The 23,865-nt window shown below is 35.4% G+C and overlaps 1 protein-coding gene across 1 annotated transcript in view; it reads right to left on the bottom strand.

Annotated features, from left to right (window-relative positions):
* Window positions 1-9,035: 9,035 nt before the first annotated feature.
* The window catches only part of LOC111055465 (rab GTPase-binding effector protein 1), a 40,127-nt gene continuing 25,297 nt past the window's right edge, over window positions 9,036-23,865 (bottom strand). The window contains 9 exon segments of the mRNA XM_039436807.1: window positions 9,036-9,466; window positions 10,569-10,658; window positions 11,425-11,686; window positions 13,674-13,840; window positions 15,063-15,156; window positions 18,161-18,243; window positions 18,245-18,307; window positions 20,207-20,385; window positions 21,722-21,800. Coding sequence (XP_039292741.1) covers window positions 9,296-9,466; window positions 10,569-10,658; window positions 11,425-11,686; window positions 13,674-13,840; window positions 15,063-15,156; window positions 18,161-18,243; window positions 18,245-18,307; window positions 20,207-20,385; window positions 21,722-21,800 — 1,188 coding nt within the window. The 3' untranslated portion in view covers window positions 9,036-9,295.

The raw sequence follows: 23,865 nt of genomic DNA, 5'->3' as shown, positions 1-23,865 counted from the left end.
TTTTAATTTGATAATGCATCATATGTTGTGAGTAAACAATTTTAAAAAAGGGTACTTGGATTTTTTCCTAATAATTATTTGGTATAGTTTGAATGGGTGCTCTAAACCATGAGGAGTGATTTAGCAGTTCATAACTCTGTACGGTATGTTAGTGGACCTGGCATTAAACTTACACCCTTCCAATGAGAGAACCGGTTGCACGGCGCTTATCTCAATCTGTGCGTTAAGATGGTATTGCCTGGTAGGACATCAACCCTGCTTCTATTATTTCATATAGAGTTATTATGAGATATTGTGATCCTATCCATAATGAAAACTCTATAGGTTGTTGTCAAAATATCACTTATTTATATTTTTAAAAATCACAAACATTTTTCAACACCAGTGGTGTTGGACACTGAAGTTGACACAATTACTGTTGAAACATGTTTGTGATATTTTGACAACAACCTAGAGTTTTCATTACTTCCTATTATATTAAAAACTGATTCTAGTAACAAAAAACTATTTAAAACTACAATTCAGCAAGAATTAGATAACAATTGAAAAATTATTCAAGACTACCAGGTAACCCGTGCTCTACAAGGGTCTAATTTAAAACTTGACAAACTGAAAACTTGACGTAATAAGGTCTTGAAGAATTTAAAATAGACCTATAACCATCCTCGGTAAATTAAGAATTTTTATGCAAAATTTCAAGTTAATTAGTTGAGTAGTTGAGACGTGATGATGCGTCATTCGTGAATTTCCTATCCCGTACGTGTATAAGCCAATAATTATTAGTTTTTATTAATTATTATGATTGTATCAATCATGATCATTATATCAATGAATATATCACATAATTATGAATTTATTGTAAAACGTATAATTGTTTCACACTTCTGTTTCATTAATATTTTGGAAAGACTCAGGTTCTTATTTGGATTAAAACTTGAAAATTCAAGCTTCCAAACAATGAGAATAAGTCTTGTGGATTGATTTAAAATTAATCATATCAAAATTAGATTGTCTGTGATTTCTGAGAAGGGTTGATATGCTTTTGAGGAATTCCTTACCATAATCTCTCCATAAAGTCTGGATCCAATAATTATTCAGAGATTATCAATCAATTAATCATAATAATACCCAAAACATATCTCATTTCCTACAGGAATCAAGGATACTGGCCAAAGCAGCGAAAAGCGGGAAATCCCAGGAAAAACTTTGGAAAATCAGTGAAGAATTGGTGGCGTTGAAGCCAGAGGAACGGTTTTTCTAATCATTCAGTCATGAAATTTTCAATTTTCATGAAAAATCATGGTATATTACCATTGATACCTATAGAAACTTCAGTGTAGTAGCTTTCAATTAATTTGGTAGCAGTCTGGTTCAGATGTAGCACCTGTTATACACTGCCAAATTAATGTGAATCATAGCCTACTACCTTAATGTATAAAACAAAGCTCAATATGACGTAATGATATCTCTTTCCTGTATAGGGCTACTTGTAATATAAATATAAAGAAATAAAAATCTCAGTATATTTCAAAAAAAGGGTACTGAGATTTTTATTTCTTTGTATTTGACGTAATGATACTTTCATAGGATATACATTGGGATTAAGTGTCGTGAAATAGTCATGTAACCGTATATATATTATTATACTCGTATTTATAAATTATTCTGGGTATAAAACCTTGGCTTATTATTCTATTATAGTACCTATTATTCGTACTATTTTACTATAATCTTCCTAATGAACAGTATAATGAGATTTATTCCGTCATTTGTACGTTCAAAAAGTACATATATTTGAAAAAATAATTGAGAATTATTCGGAAATTTCACTTGAAGTTTACATCCATGATTTGAGAAGAAATATTAGTATAGTTAGATGAAATTATTATTGCTTCTAGTTTTATTAATAATTAAATCCAAGTTCATCAAATTCTCTCAAATTGTATTAAAAATACCTTTATTGTAACTTACCGTACTTTCAAAATTGAAAGTTGAGGTTTTTATCCATGATTTAATATTGTAACTTATTTTCAAAATTGAAGTTAATTCAGCTGAATGTTTTCATGCATGATTTAAGAAGAAAATTACAGTTCGATGAAATTATTATTGCTTCTAGTTTTATTAATAATCCAAGTTTATAAAGTTCTTTCATATTGTAACATAATTTAAAAAAGTCAAGTTTTACTCAACTCTATCGTAGGCTAATGTTAAAAAGATAGTAGAACAATAGTTTTGTGAATATTGTTTTATTGTTGTTTGGTTTATTGCTCTATGAGTATTAAAAATTTGATATAATATTGTCAAATAAAATAAATAGTGTATTTAGTGTCTTCATTTATGTAGTCCAATTTTCATTATTCCCCACCAACAATGTTTTACCATAGAGAAAAAATAAAAATGTATCTTTTCTCCATGGCTTGATCTACTAACCAATTACCTATTTTAACCTTTTACAGGACTTCCTATATACCGGACCTGCGCCTACAAAAAAATGGCCGCCGGCATTGATATTTTAAACGGAAACTAGACGAACTGAGATTTTGACAAACTGAGACGCTCTCCAACAGCTGATCAGTGATTTTTTTCTTAGTAGGAATTTCTATAAGACCACCAATACGGCGGCCATTTTTTTGAAGGCGCAGGTCCGGTATATAGGAGGTCCTGCCCTTTACCAGCTACTAATTACCCATTTCTACCCTTTTTTATTATCAAACTAATTGTAAAATTGGGCTGATTCTTGATCAACTGAGATCTTGATCAAGTGAATATCACTCGCTTGTATTGTACCTATAGTGGTTCACTTTGAACTGTCAGGATTCCTTATAAATAACACTCACGATTCCGATTCAATCACTTATGACAGATTGAGGAGAATCTCACTATCAAACTGTTTGACACCACAGAGAAGATTTAATATAATTATTATAATATAAATGCCCGGTTGCACAAAAGCCGGTTGAATTTTAACCGTGATTAATTTCATAATAACCAAAGTAAGTTTTTTTGAAAAGACGGCTACTATGATTGATTCTTGTGGAATTAATCACGATTAAACCTTAACCGGCTTTTGTGCGACCGGCACACAGTATTATTTATTTAGGAAAAACATGGAAGCATACAGGATTTCTCCCAAAAATTGCTTCCATAACAACACAATGACAATAGTTCATTAGGCTATACATAGTAAGAGTACAGACAAAAAAGAATATTGAAAATAAAATTATATTGAAATAGTATATTTCGCACTTAGAGCAGAAAATGAGATTTTTCCGGCTCGAAATCGGTTTTCAAGTCCTAGAAAAGATTGAGAGCCGGAAAAACATTTTTGCCCGTGGTGCGAACGCTATTTTTCGCCACACACAAAAATAAACAATATATATATGAGAATACTTGTTTACTAAGCACTTCCGAAAGCAGAAGTGGAAGGTGATAGCTCTAGCAAATCTGAGGTAACCTGAATATCAGGAAATTGTCCAAGTATTTTTATCTTTTATTCTGATTTGTCTAAATAACCTAAAAGATGATGTTCAATTATGTGTGAGGTTGAGTTTATACTTTTTATTCTTTCAAATGACAATAAGATGATATTACTATAAATGTTTTAATTATTGAATAATGAACACAAATAATGAAAAGTTTTTTGATCAGCTGTTTTTTGATCACCTTTCTTAGTTCCATGTTAGCGGCTGGAAAGGGTACTCTTACTACGGGTACTCCGGCCCTAGGCCGGAAAGAAACCTGTTCTGACGTCAGACGAGAGTCGTCTGCAAACAATGTCTTTCAGATCTACGTAGGGACTGGGGAAAACAGCTGCTTTCTGTGCAGTGTGGCGAAAATAAATTATAATATAATCTTATATTTTATCTCTGATAACACATACTTGTATTGAATGTAATGCATCTTGTATTTTGGATGGAAAAAATGATACCAATCGAAACAACTTACACTAAAAATCAATAATTTATTTTTTACACAATATCACTAAAATATAATCTCGATAATAGTATTACAATTGATTTCTTACATTTTGGTACAACCTCATAGATACAATAATATAGCTCTCACTAGTATCATTTTGTAAGCAGAAAGTTAAGCTATACATCGTGAAAAATATAGATATAAATTCTTGGAGCAAGATACATGTGAAACAATCAACAAATGTTACAGCGAGATTCACTTTAAACAGTCAGCATTCCTTATGAGTAAAACCAATGCATTCCATTCAACTAATACTGACAGTTCGAAGTGAAATGATCTCACTATTATCGTCTATAATGAAAAAAAGGTCATTGAAGTATATAATTTATAGTAATTCAAAATAGTGTTTCAAAATAAATGACCCAATTTCGAATTGATTCATTCATTATTAGAAAGGACTCAACACAAAGGCTATCAAGTTATTCACAAAATACTACCATAGAGAAACAATAGCGTAAGTAGATATCCCATGGTATAGGGCGTTTATGTCGCAACTTTTACTGTTATCCCAAGCCGATTACTGTCGATTATTGTTGATTTTTACTGTTTTGACCGGGTAAGAGTGTATGAACGGCACAATATGAGAGACTTCAAGCGTCATAAAGCTTCACGGGAAAGAATTACGTGGGCTATCGGCTTGAGATAACAGTAAAAGTTGTGACATAAATGCCCTATGCCATGGGATATCTACTTATGCCATTGTTTCTCTATGATACTACGCGTCCAACTAATGCTGACAGTTAGGCCCGCCGCAAAGTAGACCCACGCTAATCGACGAAAAGCAACCCACGCCGTGGGATGTTTTGTAAACCATTGCTAGGCTTCTCTAGACATCTGTGTAATACATGCAATGAATAATCCACTTGTCAGCTGATTGATTATGAATACTTCTATAGCAATGGTTTACAAAACATCCCACGGCGTGGGTTGCTTTTCGTCGATTAGCGTGGGTCTACTTTGCGGCGGGCCTGATGGTCTAACGGATTTAGACCGTTATTTAGATCAATGATCTAAATGGTCTACTCTTACGACTTGTTACTGACCCATATATAAATTAAAAGCTATCGGTTACCAAAATTATCAATGCATTTTGCCAGTATATTCTATCAATTACATTATTAGCCTACTAATTTTTGTTACAGACTGAACTATTATCACCAAATAAACATACTGAATCAAGAATGAGGAGTGGATACATTTATACACACAGTTTATTACAAATTCACTAGATGCCATCTAAATACATCATTTATTTGTAATATAATGGAAAACAAAATCTACACTATGACCAGAGATGATATTGTGGATTTTCTCCATAATTACTGAGGTGAAATTGATGATTAATTGCCTTTATTGAGGGTGGAGTTAGACACTACCTCCGTAAACAAAGCCACAGTGCATTCGTGTGACGTCAGCACAGGTAGAGTTCCTGCACCAATAAAAACACTAGCTGATATAGATCAGCTTAAATCAGCGAATTTTTATTGGTGTAAGAGTCCTACTTGTGCTGACGTCACACGAATGCGCTACGGCTTTGTTTACGGAGGTAGTGAGTTAGGACTCCAGGTCCTCTCTGTCATACAACCCTACTGTTAAAAAAGATATAGTCAATTCTACATAATTCTGGATATTCAGCTTTACTCTGTGGAACTTACAACATCTCTTTCATTTCACCTTAATATAATAGAAAACAAAAATATTGAACATTATAGAGCTGTGTTTACACCAAAGTTATTAACAGAATGTTAATAGCTTAATCCTTATAGATTCTATTAGATTGAACAGAGCTTGACAAACACATATGCTCATCATGTGTATGATAAGTTATTTTCAATCTAATAAGAATCTATAAGGATTAAGTTATTAAAATTTTGTTAATAACTTCGGTGTAAACGCAGCTTTAGATTCATTGTCTTAAACTTATACAAAAATATTTTGCCATTCAATGAGTGATCTGTTTATTTCAAGCCTTTTTCCCATAATAAATAAATATATCTGAAACTGGGTTATTCATTCTACAAACAGCTTGCATTATAACAATGTAGATGGTACAGCAGAATTGTTAAAAGACAAAAACCAATTTTTCAAAAGTAGTCTTCACATGAAGCCAAAAAAACAGCATGCTACAAATAAACTTTGATTCATTATATTGATGAGTAAAGCTGCGTTTACTCCAAAGTTATTATCAAAATGTTAATAACTTAATCCTTATAGATTATATTAAATTGAACATAACTCATCATACACATGATGAACATGTAGATTCGTATGGCTTTTATTGGTGGGGAGTCCCTTACGGGAAGATCCCACCGCCTGAATATATAATTTAAGCCGTCATTTATTACCATTAATGAATGGAAATCCAATAGAATATTAAACAATACTCTATCCAATAGGATAAAAATGTTTCAAGCTGATTAATCTTATAACCAACAGTCAAATCAATTGATAGAATATTCAATCTATATAAAAATAGATAAATTAATTAGATAATGATAAAATTTTAAACTATCATGACAAGCTTTGATTAATATTGAAAGTTCGTCACAATTTTTAGTATTAATTCCTTAAATGAATCTTGAAAGAGATGGTTCAAGCTCAGAAGAGAGATGTTGACAAGTTAATAATGATAATTTCAATGATGGATTAAATTTAATCAAAAGTTTAAGAAGGTACCTAGACCATAGTTGAGCTGCTTTTACACCTTATAGATTCTATTAGATTGAACATAACTTATCATACACATGATGAACATATGTGTTTGTCAAGTTCTGTTCAATCTAATTGAATCTATAAGGATTAAGTTATTAACATTTTGTTAATAACTTTGGTGTAAACGCAGCTTTACAATAAAAAATTGTTTGTTTCTTTCAATACACAATGATTTGAATTTAAATGTGATAGTAGGTTTCAAGGTGAGATCAATTTGACAACAAACAAATCACTAACAATTTTCAATTTATAACAAAAATACAATACATTATTCATCCGCCGTGTAGATTTAGATTTATAATTTTTGAAGAGACGAATAAATGAAGTTCACACATATCATAATTATGAGGTTACATTATCACATAAATTGATGATGATAGTTTCCGACACTACAGTCAACCACACGAAAATAGTCATATGGAGATTGGAACAGATGAGTGCAACGTTGCCAAGTGAGAGTTGAACATCGTCGTCCACAGCTGATTATAAATGAGAATAAATTGAAAAACACTTCATTAACATGGGGTACATTAAATTAATAAAACAATATAAAAAATCTTGAAGCACCCTTTATTTTTAAAAACTTTAAACTAGTTGAACAACTAGTTGTTATATACTAGTTGTTATTATGGTGTGATATCACCGAAACTAGTTGTTCAACTATTTTAAAGTTTTTTATTAAATAAAGGGTGCTATAAGATTTTATATTGTTTTATTAATTGAGAATAAATTGATATTTGGGTAATGCACCTGATGAATTGGCAACGTCTATGGGAACGTGATGGTGAGGAGATATTCAGCCGTTCCAATTTTCATCGGACTATTTTCGTGCGGTTGATTTTAGTAAAATAGCTAAAATAGCTGATTTCTTTATTATCGGACTATTTTCGTGCGGATGATTTTAGTAATCAGCCGATAGTGCTGGCTCAATGTTTTTAGACTGAACTTTTGATGGATTTTTACTGTTTTTTTAACTCACACGCAATTTTTTGAGCCACTAGAAATAACAACCAATAGGCAACGGTTGTGTGTCGTCTGAAATCTGATTTTTTCAACAAACAACCGATTGGCGTACGGTTGGCAAATGATAAGCGATTAGTTGGCAACTAGTTGTTGGGCGGTTGACAAGTTGACAACTTATGTTTTCAACTGGCAACTGTTTAGTGACGGCCGGCATCTAATCTTTTCAACAAGCAACTGATTGGCGTACGGTTGGCAAATGATAAGCGATTAGTTGGCAACTAGTTGTTGGGCGGTTGACAAGTTGACAACTTATGTTTTCAACTGGCAACTGTTTAGCGACTGCTGGCATCTAATCTATTTGCAACAGGTTAGCGACTGATTGGAAACTAGTTGACGGGCGGTTGACAATTATTTATGTTTCCTTCAACTTGCAAAGTTTTAGCGACGGCTGGTATCTAATCTTTTCAACAAGCGAGTATTTGACAACTAATGTTGTCAACTTACAACTGTTTAGCGACAGCTGGCATCTAATCTACTATTTGCAACAGTTAGCGACTGATTGGAAACTGGTTGTCGGCAGTTGACACTAATGTTTTCAACTGGAAACTGTTTAGCGAAGGCTGACATCTAATCTTTTCAACAAGCAACGGTTTGCAACAAGTTAGCGACTGATTGGAAACTGGTTGTCGGGCGGTTGACAACTAATGTTTTCAACTGGCAACTGTTTAGCGAAGGCTGACATCTAATATTTTCAACAAGCAACGGTTTGCAACAGATTAGCCACTGGTTGGAAACTGGTTGTCGGGCGGTTGACAACTAATGTTTTCAACTGGCAACTGTTTAGCGACAGCTGGTATCTAATCTTTTCAACAAGCAACGGTTGCAACAAGTTAGCGACTGATTGGAACTGGTTGTCGGCGTTTGACATCTAATGTTTTCAACTGGCAACTGTTTAGCGACAGCTGGTATCTAATCTTTTCAACAAGCAACGGTTTGCAACAGATTAGCCACTGGTTGGAAACTGGTTGTCGGGCGGTTGACAACTAATGTTTTCAACTGGCAACTGTTTAGCGACAGCTGGTATCTAATCTTTTCAACAAGCAACGGTTTGCAACAGATTAGCCACTGGTTGGAAACTGGTTGTCGGGCGGTTGACAACTAATGTTGTCAACTTACAACTGTTTAGCGACAGCTGGCATCTAATCTACTATTTGCAACAAGTTAGCGACTGATTGGAAACTGGTTGTCGGGCGGTTGACAACTAATGTTTTCAACTGGCAACTGTTTAGCGACAGCTGGTATCTAATCTTTTCAACAAGCAACGGTTTGCAACAGATTAGCCACTGGTTGGAAACTGGTTGTCGGGCGGTTGACAACTGATGTTTTCTTCAACTCGCAACGTTTTAGCGACGGCTGACATCTAATCTTTTCAACAAGCAACTGGTTGGCAACTATTTAGCAACTCTTTGACAACCGTCTAACAACTAGTTGTTGGGTTAATACGGTGGTCAGTGCTGAAATAAGGCGCTGTATGCTGTTCCAACAGTGAATGACAGACATCGCAACTGGTTGACAACTTATTTGCAACTATTTGGCGACCGGTTTGCAACTATTTGGCGACCGGTTAGCAACTGTTTGACAACTAGTTGTTTTGCGAATGCGGTGGTTCGGTGCTGAAATAGGGTGCCGTGTACTGTTCCAAAAGCGTATGACAGACATCGCACACTTTGTTCGGCCTCTGCTTCGGGCCACTCAGCACCGTATGCGACAGACACACCACACAGAATACACGACCGCAGTGCAGGCAGTGCACCTAAAATACAAACACATAAATAAATCATTGAATATTATAAAAATATATGATAGGAAATGAATAACAGAAGAATAGGAAATGGTTTGTACAAATATTTACATACGTATTGAACCATAGTTCACCATGTACATAATAGTCTGACCTAATATTAGGGGCAGACCAGACCGGACAGGGGGGGGGGGGTCTTGCAACTATTGAAAAACCCCTGGCAGGAAATTTTAGACATTATAGCTCTAAAATTTGTCGTTTTTTTAACCTTTTAACACTAATGTCAAATTAGTTATGGGCCCTCCCCAGGTAAGTCCAATTTTGAAATTAATGGGTTTAATTTCTTTTTAATCCTATTTTCACAAGAATTTAGTACGGCCTGAGGGGTTTGGTGCCGGAGGTTGAGGGGGGGGGGTGTCCCAGTGAAGTCCGAAACCTTAGGTAGACGGCGCTAATTATAGCCTATCTAAAACCTGATACCAGTCTTTGATGTTAGGTCATGTCAGAGGCCCTGAAATTGATCAGTTGCGACCTGAAAACTCTGACACCAGACCTGAGCCAGCCAAAGTTATTTTGGTCATTTTTAGTAAATTGGATATCTTTATCAAAAATTGATATTTTCAGAAAATTTTGTTTTACTAGATCAACAATACCATGAAGAATCAATCCTCTAAATCTCATGGATTTATCTCTTACCGAATTTAAAATGTTCTGTCCCGAAAATTTAAACTTTAGGCGCTCATATCTAAAAAAGTAATGATCGGAAAAAATGTTTTCCTGAGAAAACTTTTGTATTTTGATAGCTTGATGATATACAAATCGAAAAACTACGAAAAATATCACCAGTTGAAAGTTAATTTTAGCCTTTGCACAACCTTAACCATCAGGCTACAATTATAGCATTAGGCAAGTCATAATAAATACATTTCAAAAGTACACACAATTGGATAGAAAATCATACATGATAAAGCATATTTGAACTGAACATATTTTTGATTAAGACTAAGAACACAAAATGAATAGGGAGATTCAGAACAATGGATTGTAAAATAATCTAAAGAGCAAAATCGTATAGAAGGAAGAACCAAAGATTCGAAAAATTTCTAATACCAACCTTTTTTCTGGAATTTGTCGAGAAGTTCTGTGCAAAGTTGAAGTGACAGCCGGGACATTGTTCGATGTCATCTTCGTGCTCCCACCTCAGCTGCAAAATGCATACACATTAATCATTCTCAATATTCAAGACACCTATGAAAAGATGGAGACATTTAGATAATTTAACGAATAAACTAATCGTCTACTTTTTACATTGACTCTACTTGTCCTCTACAAATATTTTTAAGTTGTGCACACAGAAAGCGGTTGGGAATTTCAAGTTTTATCGGTCTTGAGAGTCTTATATTTGGATTATCTTTATCTTCTATATCCCCAGAAGATCGCTCTAATCCCTATTTATTTATTAATTTATTTTTTGATACATTTACAAATCGGTGTGTTCACACCGTAATGAATGGATCGAAAGGATAAATTTCTGAGAACTCGCTCATCAGAGAGTTGCGTATCAAATCTACTTTAGTAGCATTGAATTCAGTTACGTCTCAAATTTACTTCAGCAGTTGAATTGAATTCCCCTACTTCAGAATGGGAGTTGCGAATCAAATTATTTATTATTATCTATTCATATGCAAATACAATTCAGGTAAAAACAACAGGCATTTGCCCAAAACTGCTTCAAACCTTAATTTGGAATACACAGTCTAAAGGTTATGCTACTTACGTAACTTAAATGATAATTCGTACACAATTTTGAGTCCAAAAAATGTATGTACTACAATTTTGAATTTATTAGATTGATCAATTTCCAAATACGAATCCAAACAAAACTCTTCCTTCACAATTCACTGCAGTTACATTGAATCCAGTAGTTATAATTACCTCAGTTGCGTATCAAATCTACTGCAGTTACATACCTCAGTGTGTGAGTTGCGTATCCTCTCGAGCTCAGTCTGCAACGACTGTGACAGCCTGACAAAGTCCTGTTGCACGATCTCACTGTTCTTCAGTTCGGTCTGCAGAGACGACACGCGACTCTTCAGCTCCGAGATTGTCTCCTCCTGTTTGGCCTTCACAGCGCGCACCGTTGTCAACTCCTGTCTTAGCTCTTCCAGCGACTTGTCTCTGGCTTGCCGATGTTGTTCCTGCAGGTCTGTTTCTACTTTGAACAGTTTCGCCCTGGAACAGAAAACATGAGAATGAATATTTTTATGAATATAATGATTGATTCAATGTAATATCGATGAGTAATTCATCCATTCATCCATTTATTTACGAAACAAATGAAACTGATGTTATATATAACATTTGTAGATAAAATAATAAGGTAGCCCTTGAGCTATTTTTCTTACACATTTATAGGTGACTGGCTTGCCAGGCGTACTTAGTACCGCCAAAAATTCGATATATCTCATGTCACACTTGACTTTATTTGGTGAATCATGAAATTTATCTGACAATCAATATTTTCATTTACATCTCAATACGGACTTCCTATGTTCAATATTTTCATTTACATCTCAATACGGATTTCCTATATTCTTAGTCATGCAGCATTAATTATCTCAAAAAATATTCTTCTCAATCAATTGGTAGTAATATCTATCAGTAAAGTGTTGAATTAAAAAAAAAATAGATAGGTTAAATCAGTGTTCCAAAGATGAATTTAATTTTTTCATAGTTGTTGATTGTCAATAGATGTGGTCCAGGAAATATGCGATGTACGATGAATTAGACAGAATTCCATATTCTTTCCATCTTCCATTTAATGTTTTTTACCGTTTTAATACCAGTACACAATTTTTCACAGGGTGACGTGTTTATTACAGCTGATAACTTTAGATGCTAAATCATATTATCACAATATGTTCGTGAATCATGATCATCTTTCCGTTCTTCGGTAGCCGCTCGGCCGAAAATTTCGAAAACATAGGTTTGTAAAATGGATTAATAAATAATTATAATTAGCCCCCTATTGAAATTTCTGGTCAGAAACCATCCCCAATATTCACACAACATATTCCCAAAGTTTCATGCCGTTCTGTCAAGTAGTTTTCAAGTCTATAGGGAACAAACATACAAACACACAAACAGACATTCATTTTTATTTATATATAGATAGATGACACAGTCCAACATAGGACTATACTTATAATTAATTCAATAAAATCTTCACGTTCTTGGTCAGCCACACAATTGAGCGAGAATGTAGGAATAACTATTTTCTGGTGTTAAAATTTGTTTAGATTTGAGCATGTAGTGAGATTTTCTGTTTTGAATGCAGATTCCCACATAAGGAGAAGAAGATGAAGAGGAAGGAGAAGGAGAAGAAGATGAAGAAAGAGGAGAAGGAGACCAAGAACAAGAAAGTGAAGGTAGAGAAGACAATAAAACAAGAGTGTGGAGAACGAAGATAAGAATAACAAATTCTAGGATAAGAAGAAAAAAAGAGAAACATAAGATCTTGAGACTCTCCAAGTCTATTCTAGTAGTTCTGTGAACAGTAGACCTCACTCAGTTATAAACCACAGTCTCCTCTAATACTGTCCATCAGAGTAAATTCTGTCCTGTACTGTCGTGTCGACGAGATATCTGTGTATAAACGACTAATGGCTGTTTGGGTTGTTGTATCGACAATGCTAATAATTTGATATAAACAGCTATGCTACTATCATCAAAAGCTTATCCAGTTGAAAGCAGAGAAAAGTCGGGAGAAATGCTACTTCAAGTTATCAATTGCATGCAATTAATAGTCCACACAACAGCTGTTTTTTCATTAAGTTACATTGAGATATTGAATTGCAAGCGTCAATATGCATGAAATTTATAATCCACTCGACAGCTGATTCATGATGAATAATTCTATAGTCTGATTTTTACTCTAATATTGGCATATGAAGGAGGCTCCTTTTTCCTTTTATATTATCCTTGAAATGCAAAATTTCCAAAAACCTTGTATATAAGTCGACGCGCAATTTCAAAAGGAACGAACATACCTGTCAAATTCATGAAAATCTATTACCGCGTTCCGCCGTAAATGCGGAACGTAGAAACATATAAACATAAAGAGAAATGCAAAACCGTCGACTTGAATCTTAGACCTCACTTCGCTCGGTCAAATATGCCAAATCTATTCAATCGCCATAATAAGTTGACTAATACTGACTTGAGACTCTCCAAGTCGTGGCTGTAGGAAGCTTCCGATGCCTGTCGGTTGTGGACCTCGTATTGCAGTTTCTCCCTCAGCTTCCCCACTTCCTGTTCGGCGGCCTCCTGTCCCACCCTGGCCGCTATCAGGTCCTCTCTGAACTTCAGCGTCAACTCTTGCAGATCCTGAACAACAACCAACCAAAAATTCATGAATTGAACAAAACAAGAAATAAATCAACGATGAATTCAGACCTTACAGACCATTTATATCGAAAATAATTTCCAATTTATTTCTAATTATTTGGATCAGACAAACGTTACGTTCCTTTGGACATTTTCGACTGTACAGTCGAAAATCTGAACGTTAAGTCACTTCCGTGCTCTTTAAAATCAGCTGTTGCAGAAAACTGGTCGCCTGTCAATCGAAAAAGTCAGGTGAAACGTAACGCTAGTGACTGGTCTTGCAGAGGAAACATACAAGTGTGAGCAGTCAAATTTATTATACTTACTTAGGCCCGACGCAAAGTAGACCCACGCTAATCCACGAAAAACAACCCACGCCATGGGATGTTTTGTAAACCATTACTATAGAATTATTCATAATCAATCAGCTGACAAGTGGATTATTCATTGCATGTATTACACAGATGTCTGGAAAAGCCTAGCAATGGTTTACAAAACATCCCACGGCGTGGGTTGCTTTTCGTGGGTCTACTTTGCGGCGGGCCTTACTCCTTGGTGCTACAGCTCATTCAGAGTTTTGACCTCCTTTAAAAAGCCTCTCCATTCGTCTCTATCGGCAGCCTTACGTCTCCAATGTACACATTTATTATAGCCAATAAATTTCGTCACTTATTGATTTGTTCACTCATCAAAATACGAATTTTCTACAGCAATTTTCTTTTCGACTGAATAAAATGGGTTACCGAGTTTGTTTTCCATGTTCGAACAGGATATCCACTTGTCCAATACTTTTCGACAAAAATAATATAAGATATAAGAAATTAGGTAACGTTTAGATTGATCTCAAGTCTTTCTGAGTAGTTATCTATTTAAATGATATCAAATTAAATACAATCAATTAACAGCTGTAACTTACTAATAGTTTGTAGGTTTGTAATTTTGTATTCAAATAAGTGCAATATTTAATAAGTTTTTTATTCATTGTGTGATTAATTTTAAGTATTACGTCAACCTTCAAAATTCACAATCTTTAAATTATTATTCCTGGACCAAAAATCAAGTGACGAAGCAGTGTGTGATATCATAACCTCAAACTTTGGACAACATAAACTTTTTATCAAAATTTTTGGAGAGAAATAGTACAGGCTCAGCCTAGTTTTTCCTCCAATCTCATAATTATATAATGATTGTAGTATTTTGTACAATAAATAAATGAAATTACCTCGACATTGTTTGGAAGGTCAATGACCTCTTCTTCGAGTTTCCTAGCGTTGGCGTTCCTTTTACCTATCAAGTCTTCATTCTCCATTTGTAACCTGCAAGTACAACCAAAATCTATAAAAACAGTAACAAAAAAATATGAAATATCAACAATAAATTGAGGAACGGGACGCAAAAACGACATCCAATGTTTTTCAGCAACATGCTTCATTCAATCCGCCATTAAATTATGATTTATTTAGCGTATGGCAGATACACAACAAATATATAGCTCATGAGTCTCAAAGGTCTAGATATACACTGTATTTTTCCAAATTCTTTGAGATGTTGTGTAGATTTCGGTCAGGAGAACATACGTTTGTCTGACCGCCATCATTAGTCCATTTAGCGTTAACCAATGTGCACCATGGAGGCGAACTAGCATTACACATATTTAAGTTAAAAATCTGATTGCTGGAACAATTTAGAGTTATGATCAGATTAATATATAGAAGGGTGTTGTATCTTGAACATTGACCGAGCTGTGTACTGTTTCATTAGTGTAACAAAAAGAGCTGCAGAAACAATTTTTATGCTAATTTCCAAATGACATCAATACCAGGCAGCCTTGTATTCTAGAGAATTATCAATAAGAGCATCGTAGACAGCATGGAAATATGACTCAAGTTCAAATATTTGACAGATATTGTTTTCCGACAGAAAAATAAAAATATAAACTAAGGTGGGCCGTCCACTAGAACCGATTTCGTCCGAACTAGCATCGGCCGAAAACTACCGAACGCGACCGAACTAATGAGATCCGAATTGAATGGGATTTTCCGGCTCTATCCGGCCGAACTAGCTAGTCGAGCTGAGGCAACAGAGTTTTCCTAGCCTAAAATTGTTTCAGTCTTGTTTGTTTTTGTTTTTCGAACTTGTTCTGTTTTATAAAGTTTTAACTATGGACAATGAAAAGTTGATAAGTTTGGTTCAAGAGCATGTTCCATTGTGGGATATGCAAGACAAAATATATCATCGTCGTGATGTTCAAAGGAATCTGTGTACAAAGATTGCTTGGTAATGAATAACTAATTTAGTGGATATTTGTTGAAGGTAAGATTACTGTAATGAATTTAGTGAATATTTGTTTATTCAATTTTCAAAATGACAATATAATAATTGTTTATCAAAAATGTTGGTGACTATGATAGTACTTAATTCAATAATTGGCAACTGAACTGACGTAAACGGTTCCAATGGACGACCATATTCGGCCGAATTAACGGCCGGCAGATTCATCCGATCCAACGGCCGGTTGAATACGGTTCCAGTGGACGGTTACCCTATAGAGCCCATTTAATAACTTCAAGCCTTTATTACTTGTCAGTAACAAGTTGAAATACTTGACAGATTTATTCTGACAAAATAATGAAGATATTCACTAACGAGCCCATCCAATAACTTCAAGACTTCATCACTTGTCAGCCTCCAAATGAAACCTGATCTATCTTGATCCAAGATGGAGTTCGGTGGATTTGAGTGATGATGTGACTTGGACCACTACCTCCGTAAACAGAGCCATAGAGCATTCGTGTGACGCCAGCACAGGTAGGGCTCCTACACCAATAAAAACACTAGCTGATATAGATCAGCTGAGATCAACGACTTTTTATTGGTGTAGGAGCCCTACCTGTGCTGACGTCACACGAATGCACTATGGCTTTGTTTATTTGTTAAGGTAGTGCTTGGACTGAATCATTCAATCAAACTCTTTATTCAAAACATACATCAAAATTTACATGAATGAGTCTTTCTTTATTTATTATTATCAACAAAAAAATAAAATACATACAAGTAGAAAACAAAATACATCAACAATAGGTAGTCTAAATACATAATAAGTTGGCACTATAATATTCTTCAATATCGGGGACCGAGCTTCGCTCTGGAGTACAAAAGCATAAAAAATTTATTACGAAAGAAGAAATTATAATAACATTCATATAGAATAATGTTCTATCTAATAACAGTAAATTGAGATTAATTCCCAGAGGAATACAAAAATTTCCCTCACAAAGGCCCAGTTGCACAAAAGCTGGTTAAACTTTAATCCCGATTAACTTCACATGAACCAAATCAGAGAAGACCATTTCAAACAGATGGATCTACTGGAATTAATCAGGATTGAAAATAACCCGGCTTTTTTGCAACCGGCACTTAGTACCTGATTGAATGATTACAAAAGTTCAACAGCTGAGTCATAATTTTGACACAGTCCCACACACATGAGCTCGCTCACTCACTTCCATCACCAACAGACGACGAAATATAATTATTATAAGCTTTTTTCCATGGATGAATAGTAATTATCCTTTTAATGTCCTTCAGCGAGTTTTCCCAGGGATGAGACCTAGTGCAATCGTATCTTTATATTATAAACCTACTATGTTCACTATATTTTTGGCACTATAATATTCTTCAATATCGGGGACCGAGCTTCGCTCTGGAGTACAAAAGCATAAAAAATTTATTACGAAAGAAGAAATCATAATAACATTCATACAGAAATGTTCTTTCTAATAACAGTAAATTGAGATTAATTCCCAGAGGAATACAAACATTTCCCTCACAAAGGCCCAGTTGCACAAAAGCCGGTTAAACTTTAATCCTGATTAACTTCACGTGAACCAAATCAGAGAAGACCATTTCAAACAGATGGATCTACTGGAATTAATCAGGATTGGAAATAACCCGGCTTTTTTGCAACCGGCACTTAGTACCTGATTGAATGATTACAAAAGTTCAACAGCTGAGTCATAATTTTGACACAGTCCCACACACATGAACTCGCTCACTCACTTCCATCACCAACAGACGACGAAATATAATTATTATCAGCTTTTTTCCATGGATGAATAATAATTATCCTTTTAATGTCCTTCAGCGAGTTTTCCCAGGGATGAGACCTAGTGCAATCGAATCTTTATATTATAAACCTACTATGTTCTGAATTTCGTGAGAATCGTTAGAGCCGTTTTCGAGTCCGGTGAATACAAACATATAAACAGAAGTTGCTCGTTTAATAGTATAGGATAACAGTACAATTCCAATTCCACTGACCTATCAAGTTGTAATTGAACAGTGTGCCTCTCCCCACTGAGCCGGCTGAGGTCATCCATGGCAGCTGTCTTCACCTGCTCAAAACAGCTGTTTCAACTCCCGCACGCACTCTTCCGCCTCTTTGGCACGTTGTTGTAGTTCACACACCTACAATAATTACAACTAAAATTATATACAAAGAAGTAGCCTATGCTTCTTCTTCAAAAGTACAACTTCTATGCTTCAGAAGCCTTCTGCTCATTAAAAAGCAGAAGAGTTGTCAAGTGAGTTGAGTCGACAATTTGTTGTCAATTTCTTAAAAAGTACAGCAACATTTTGTCGACAACTTGTGGAGATCCTTGTTTTCAACAACATTTTTTGGTTTCCACTCAGCGTGGGGAAACATTGAGAAAGTTGAGAAAATAATCTTTATTCTTTATCGATTCATACAATAAGTACTCATCAAAATGATCAAATTTGGATAAGGTTACATGATAGAGAAACAATAGCGTAAGTAGATATCCCATTGTATAGGACGTTTATGTCGCAACTTTTACTGTTATCTCAAGCCGATAGTCCACGTAGTTCTTTCCCGTGAAGCTGTGTGACGCTCGTAGTCTCTCATACTGTGCCATTCATACACTCTCACAGTCTCACCCCAACAAAACAGTAGAAATCGACAATAATCGACAATAATCGACAGCAATCGGCTTGAGATAACAGTAAAAGTTGCAACATAAACGCCCTATACCATCTACTTACGCTATTGTTTCTCTATGATTACACATAGTCCGAAATAGGTTAAGTCTTGCAGTTGTTCACTTCACTAAATTGTCAGTCCTCAATTATTTTCACAAAGTAGATTTTTAAATTTAGATGCTTCAAAACTAAACATAGAAGGAATCTTCCCCCTTTACAAGTCCACGCCGACTACACACTTTATGCCAATTCTTTGGCAACAAGTTTCCCACTTTGTTGCTCTACATTTGAGAACAGAAACTTGTTTAATACGAAACAACTGATAACTTTTTTGTAGAAAAGGATTTGCTAACAGCTTTAGTGTGAATGCACTTTATGGTTGGATCTCATATCCCTAAATCACAATTGTCAACTAAGTTTTTAACAAATTGTAGCCGATTTCTTAAAAAGTACAGCAACCTTTTTTCGACTACTTGTGGAAGTCCTTGTCCTCAACCAAATTTTTGATTTGATTTGGCCAATAACTGATTGGAGGTTTCATTTTTGCTATAATTCACTTGTCTAGAAGGCTCTCAACAATCCTATTCTCTTTATGCACAGCAGAGCAGAAATTCATTGAAAATCAAGGCTTTAAAACACTTCTATAATCATGAAAGTTTCAATCGCTTGTTTTGCTAACCTCAGCCTTGTGATCCTCCTTGCGTTCGTTCCACTTCGCAAAAAAAGATCTGGCAACGTCGCGGAGCTAGAGAAGGATAGCAGTACCTGTTTTGTCGAATGATAGACAAGGATAGCAACACCAAAGTTAATCAAATACTGCCATTAACAACGTGGACTTTACTATAGATCTCTTGTTTTGAGAGGGCTCTCAACAATCCTATTCTATTTCTGCAAAGCAGTGCGAAAATTGATCGAAAAGCATTTTTCGGATGGACACGTTAAGCCGTCGGTCCCGGTTGCCTAAAAAACCAGTCATTGGGTTATGTCAGAGGCCCTGAAATTGATCAGTTGCGACCTGTAAACTCTGACACCAGATCCGAGCCAGCCAGGTCACACGATATTATTATTATTAATCGAAAAGCAAGGCCTTTAGAAAACTTTCATAATCGTGAAATTCTAGACATTAATTTGTGGATATTGTAACTAAATCATGGGTGTATTTTGAAAACATTTTGATGCCTGACACATCTTGACATTTGAAATTTGATTTGAATTTGAAACTTCTTGAGAAGTTTAATGCCTGACAAAGTGAGTAACGTGAGTGATGCTGACTTGAAATTTGAATTTAAAGCTTTATGAAAATTTTTAAGCCTGACAATTTGAAAAATGATTTGAATTTGAAGATGCAATCGCTCGCGTTTTGCTTACCTCAGCCTTGTGCTCCTCCTTTCGTTCGTTCCACTTCTGCTCCATATCCTTCCTGATGCTTGTCTCCTTGGCCAGCTCCTCCCGACACCGCTCCAGCCCAATCAGCTGCTTCTCCAGCTCCTTGCTGCGTTGCTGTGACGTCACCAGCTGGTTCTCGTAGTTCGCGCACATGTCGCATACTGCACCAACACAACAACAACAGAAAGAACGTTATCATCTTGCAAAACTACAAATAGAAAGGGAAGAGATTTTAAAAATGCATACTTACCAAAGTACTCATTAAAAATGAATAATATTTATATCAATGAAAAGAGAAAATTCCTAAGTTTATTACAAAAATATCTTGGAGCCCTGTTATAGTCCAGTCAATAAACATAAAAAAGGGGCGTGCTTGCAATTTATATTGTAGTTCTGATTTTTTAATATATTATTTGGGTACATAAGAGAAGTCCAGAACCAATTTATTCATGCAAAATTTCCTTGTGCTAGATACAGAGTGGCCCAAAACCCTCGTGTTTTCGGCTCATTTTCCAGTTTTCAGCTATTTCTGCCAAATATCGTAATCGGACAGGGAAATTTGCTCTCGCCTTTTTTTTAGATTATAAAATTCTGCATAAAATGAGATCATTCGGAACTCTCTATCTCCAATGAGTACTGAGTTATGATTTTTCAAAAATGAGTGAAATTTGAAGAAAAAATCAACTTCGATGGATTTCAGTTCTTGATCAACAATATCTTCCGATTGTTACCATTTAGATGTATCCAAAATCCCTCTGGGCGTATTTTTGTGCTCTACAATCTGAGATCAGGTCTATCTCATATAGATTTCCAGGAACATCTGACAACAATGCTCCTTGTATTGTGAAAAACACCTAATTTTCAGTTTCAACCATCATCACCAACTACATTGCCCTCACATTGATATTTCGCACAATGACATAAGTTCATGAGATTTTGTTCTATGAGAATCACCCATTAGATGCACTTCACTTCAGTATTTCCTAGTGGAGAGGCGCGCTTAAGGACACCTCAAGGATCAAAATTTCAAACACTTATAACTTCTGACACAATGCTCAGATTTTATCGTACTACACTTCATTCTTCTCGGCTCGTCAAGGCGGTCCAAAATCATGCATCATAAGTCAAATTCGATCGAAAAATGGGAAATTTATTGTTAAGTGTACTTAAGCCCCTTTTCCGTCTACCGCCTCATTAGAGACGAAATACTTTGTTAGTTCATCATATTTCTGCTTTAGACTTGTCTATAAATAATTTGACAATGGTGCGGGGTTAAAAAAGGATACAGCTATCTGCTTTGTCTAATTACAGGCAAGGATAATATAAAGCAATGTTAATCAGGTGCTAGTTTTATAACGTGAACTTTACTATATTATAAAACATCTCAGGTGATGAGATATGACATTGAAGATTTTCCAAGTGTTATTAAACGAGATGAAATTCAAGACGTACATTCATAATTTAATAGATTGTTGAAATAAGTGAATATTTACTAACCTTTCCTATTAAGCGATGAATCTGACGATTCTTTTCTCATTCTCGATTCACTATGTTTATTTGGTGATAATAGTTCAGTCTGTAACAAAAATTAGTAGGCTAATAATGTAATTGTAGAATATACTGGCAAAATGCATTGATAATATTGGTAACCGATAGCTTTTAATTTATAGTAATTTTCAGTAACAAGTCATAAGAGTAGACCATTTAGATCATTGATCTAAGTAACGGTCTAAATCCGTTAGACCATCAGGCCCGCCGCAAAGTAGACCCACGCTAATCCACAAAAAGCAACCCACGCCGTGGGATGTTTTGCAAACCATTGCTATAGAATTATTCATAATCAATCAGCTGACAAGTGGATTATTCATTGCATGTATTACACAGATTTCTAGAGAAGTCTAGCACTGGTTCACAAAACATCCTACGGCGTGGGTTGCTTTTCGTGGATTAGCGTGTGGGTCTACTTTGCTGCGGGGCTTAGTCAATTTGTTTCTAGAAAGTTAAAATCTAGCTGCATAAGTGCAATCAATCAAAGTATTCTGTTGGATTTTACCTTTCAACGTATTACACTCACAAACTGATCAATAAAAATATACATCCAATCAATACAATCTTATTAAAATTTACGATTCCTTACTATAGCCTACTTGCAATATTTTGGCAACTGCTAAGAAATCATCACTCTAATATTTTGTTATTTATTCAATCAGGTGAGGGGGGCGCGACAGTCGAGACCGACGACAGTCGAGGCCTGCGACAGTAGAGGACTGTTTTACAGTCCTCTACGGTCGTAGGCCTCGACTGTCGGGAGTGTACGAAAATTGAAGAGTCCTCTACTGTCGCCTAACGCAGGCGACATTTGAGGCCTCTTTTTCAGGTGTCCTCTCCCGTCGTAGGTCTCGACTGTCGGGGCTGTACAAAAATTGGAGAGGCCTGAACTGTCGCCTAACGCAGGCGACATTTGAGGCCTCTTTTTCAGGAGTCCTCTCCCGTCGCTGGCCTCGAATGTCGCTGGTCTCGACTGTCGGGCCTGTACAAAAATTAGAGACTCGCTTGCAGCAGACGACAGTTGAGGACACATCCTACTGCGATTCCAGACAAAATACATTTTGTAATGATTATAACTTCTGATTTGTTGAAAACCAAATAATAGAAACTTCCTTCATAAAAAAGCATATGAACTTTGAAGGTAGATAGGGCTTATCCTTAAAGGATTTTCAGAACGATCATCTTTGTGAAGAATTACAGCTTAATCAGTCAGTATTTCAAGCGTGATGAGCTCACATACAAACAGACAGAAAGACAGACACCATCTCGTCTTATAGATGGATAGAAGATAGATAAATATTTAGATTTGTCAATGAAGGAGGCATAATGCAATACGAGTTTGAAAATTTCGTTTTTTATGATGAAGCAACTGAGGTTTATTTACAGTTGTAAAGTTGCAATACTTATTCATAATATGGAAGGAATAATGGGATATAATATATTATTCAATTGCTGGTAAATCCATACAAATCAAATGATAATATTCTTTTTGGGCTGTCTACAATTCTGTAGAGCCTAGCGCAGGCGACAGTTGAGGCCTCTTTTTCAGGAGTCCTCTACCGTCGCAGGTCTCGACTGTCGGGGCTGTACAAAAATTAGAGTGGCCTCAACTGTCGCCTAACGCAGGCGACATTTGAGGCCACTTTTTCAGGAGTCCTCTACCGTCGCTGGCCTCGAATGTCGCCGGTCTCTACCGTCGCTGGTCTCGACTGTCGCAGGACTCTTCTGTCGTTTGCCTCGTTTGACATCGACCCCAGGTGAGTAGGTTTTTGATTTTGTATTCAAATTTTCCAAATAAGTGCAATATTTCTTAATTTCTTTTTAATTTATTGTGATACATTCTGTGTATACATTTAGAGTATAACATCAACCTTCAAAAATTTCAAATCATTATTCCTGGACCAAAAATCAAGTGACGAAGCAATGTGTGATAACATAACCTTAACTTTTGGACAACATTAACATTCTATTAACATTTTTGGAGAGAAATAGTACAGGCTAAGCCTAGTTTTTCCTCCAATGTCATAATTGTATTATGATTATAGTGTTCTATACAATAAATGAATAAATAATAAATATATCATTCAGAATTA

The sequence above is a fragment of the Nilaparvata lugens genome, chromosome 10 (assembly GCF_014356525.2).
Source record: "Nilaparvata lugens isolate BPH chromosome 10, ASM1435652v1, whole genome shotgun sequence".
Classification (NCBI taxonomy): domain Eukaryota; kingdom Metazoa; phylum Arthropoda; class Insecta; order Hemiptera; family Delphacidae; genus Nilaparvata; species Nilaparvata lugens.
Note: the sequence above shows the minus strand (reverse complement) of the source record. Positions and strands in the feature narration are given on the sequence as shown.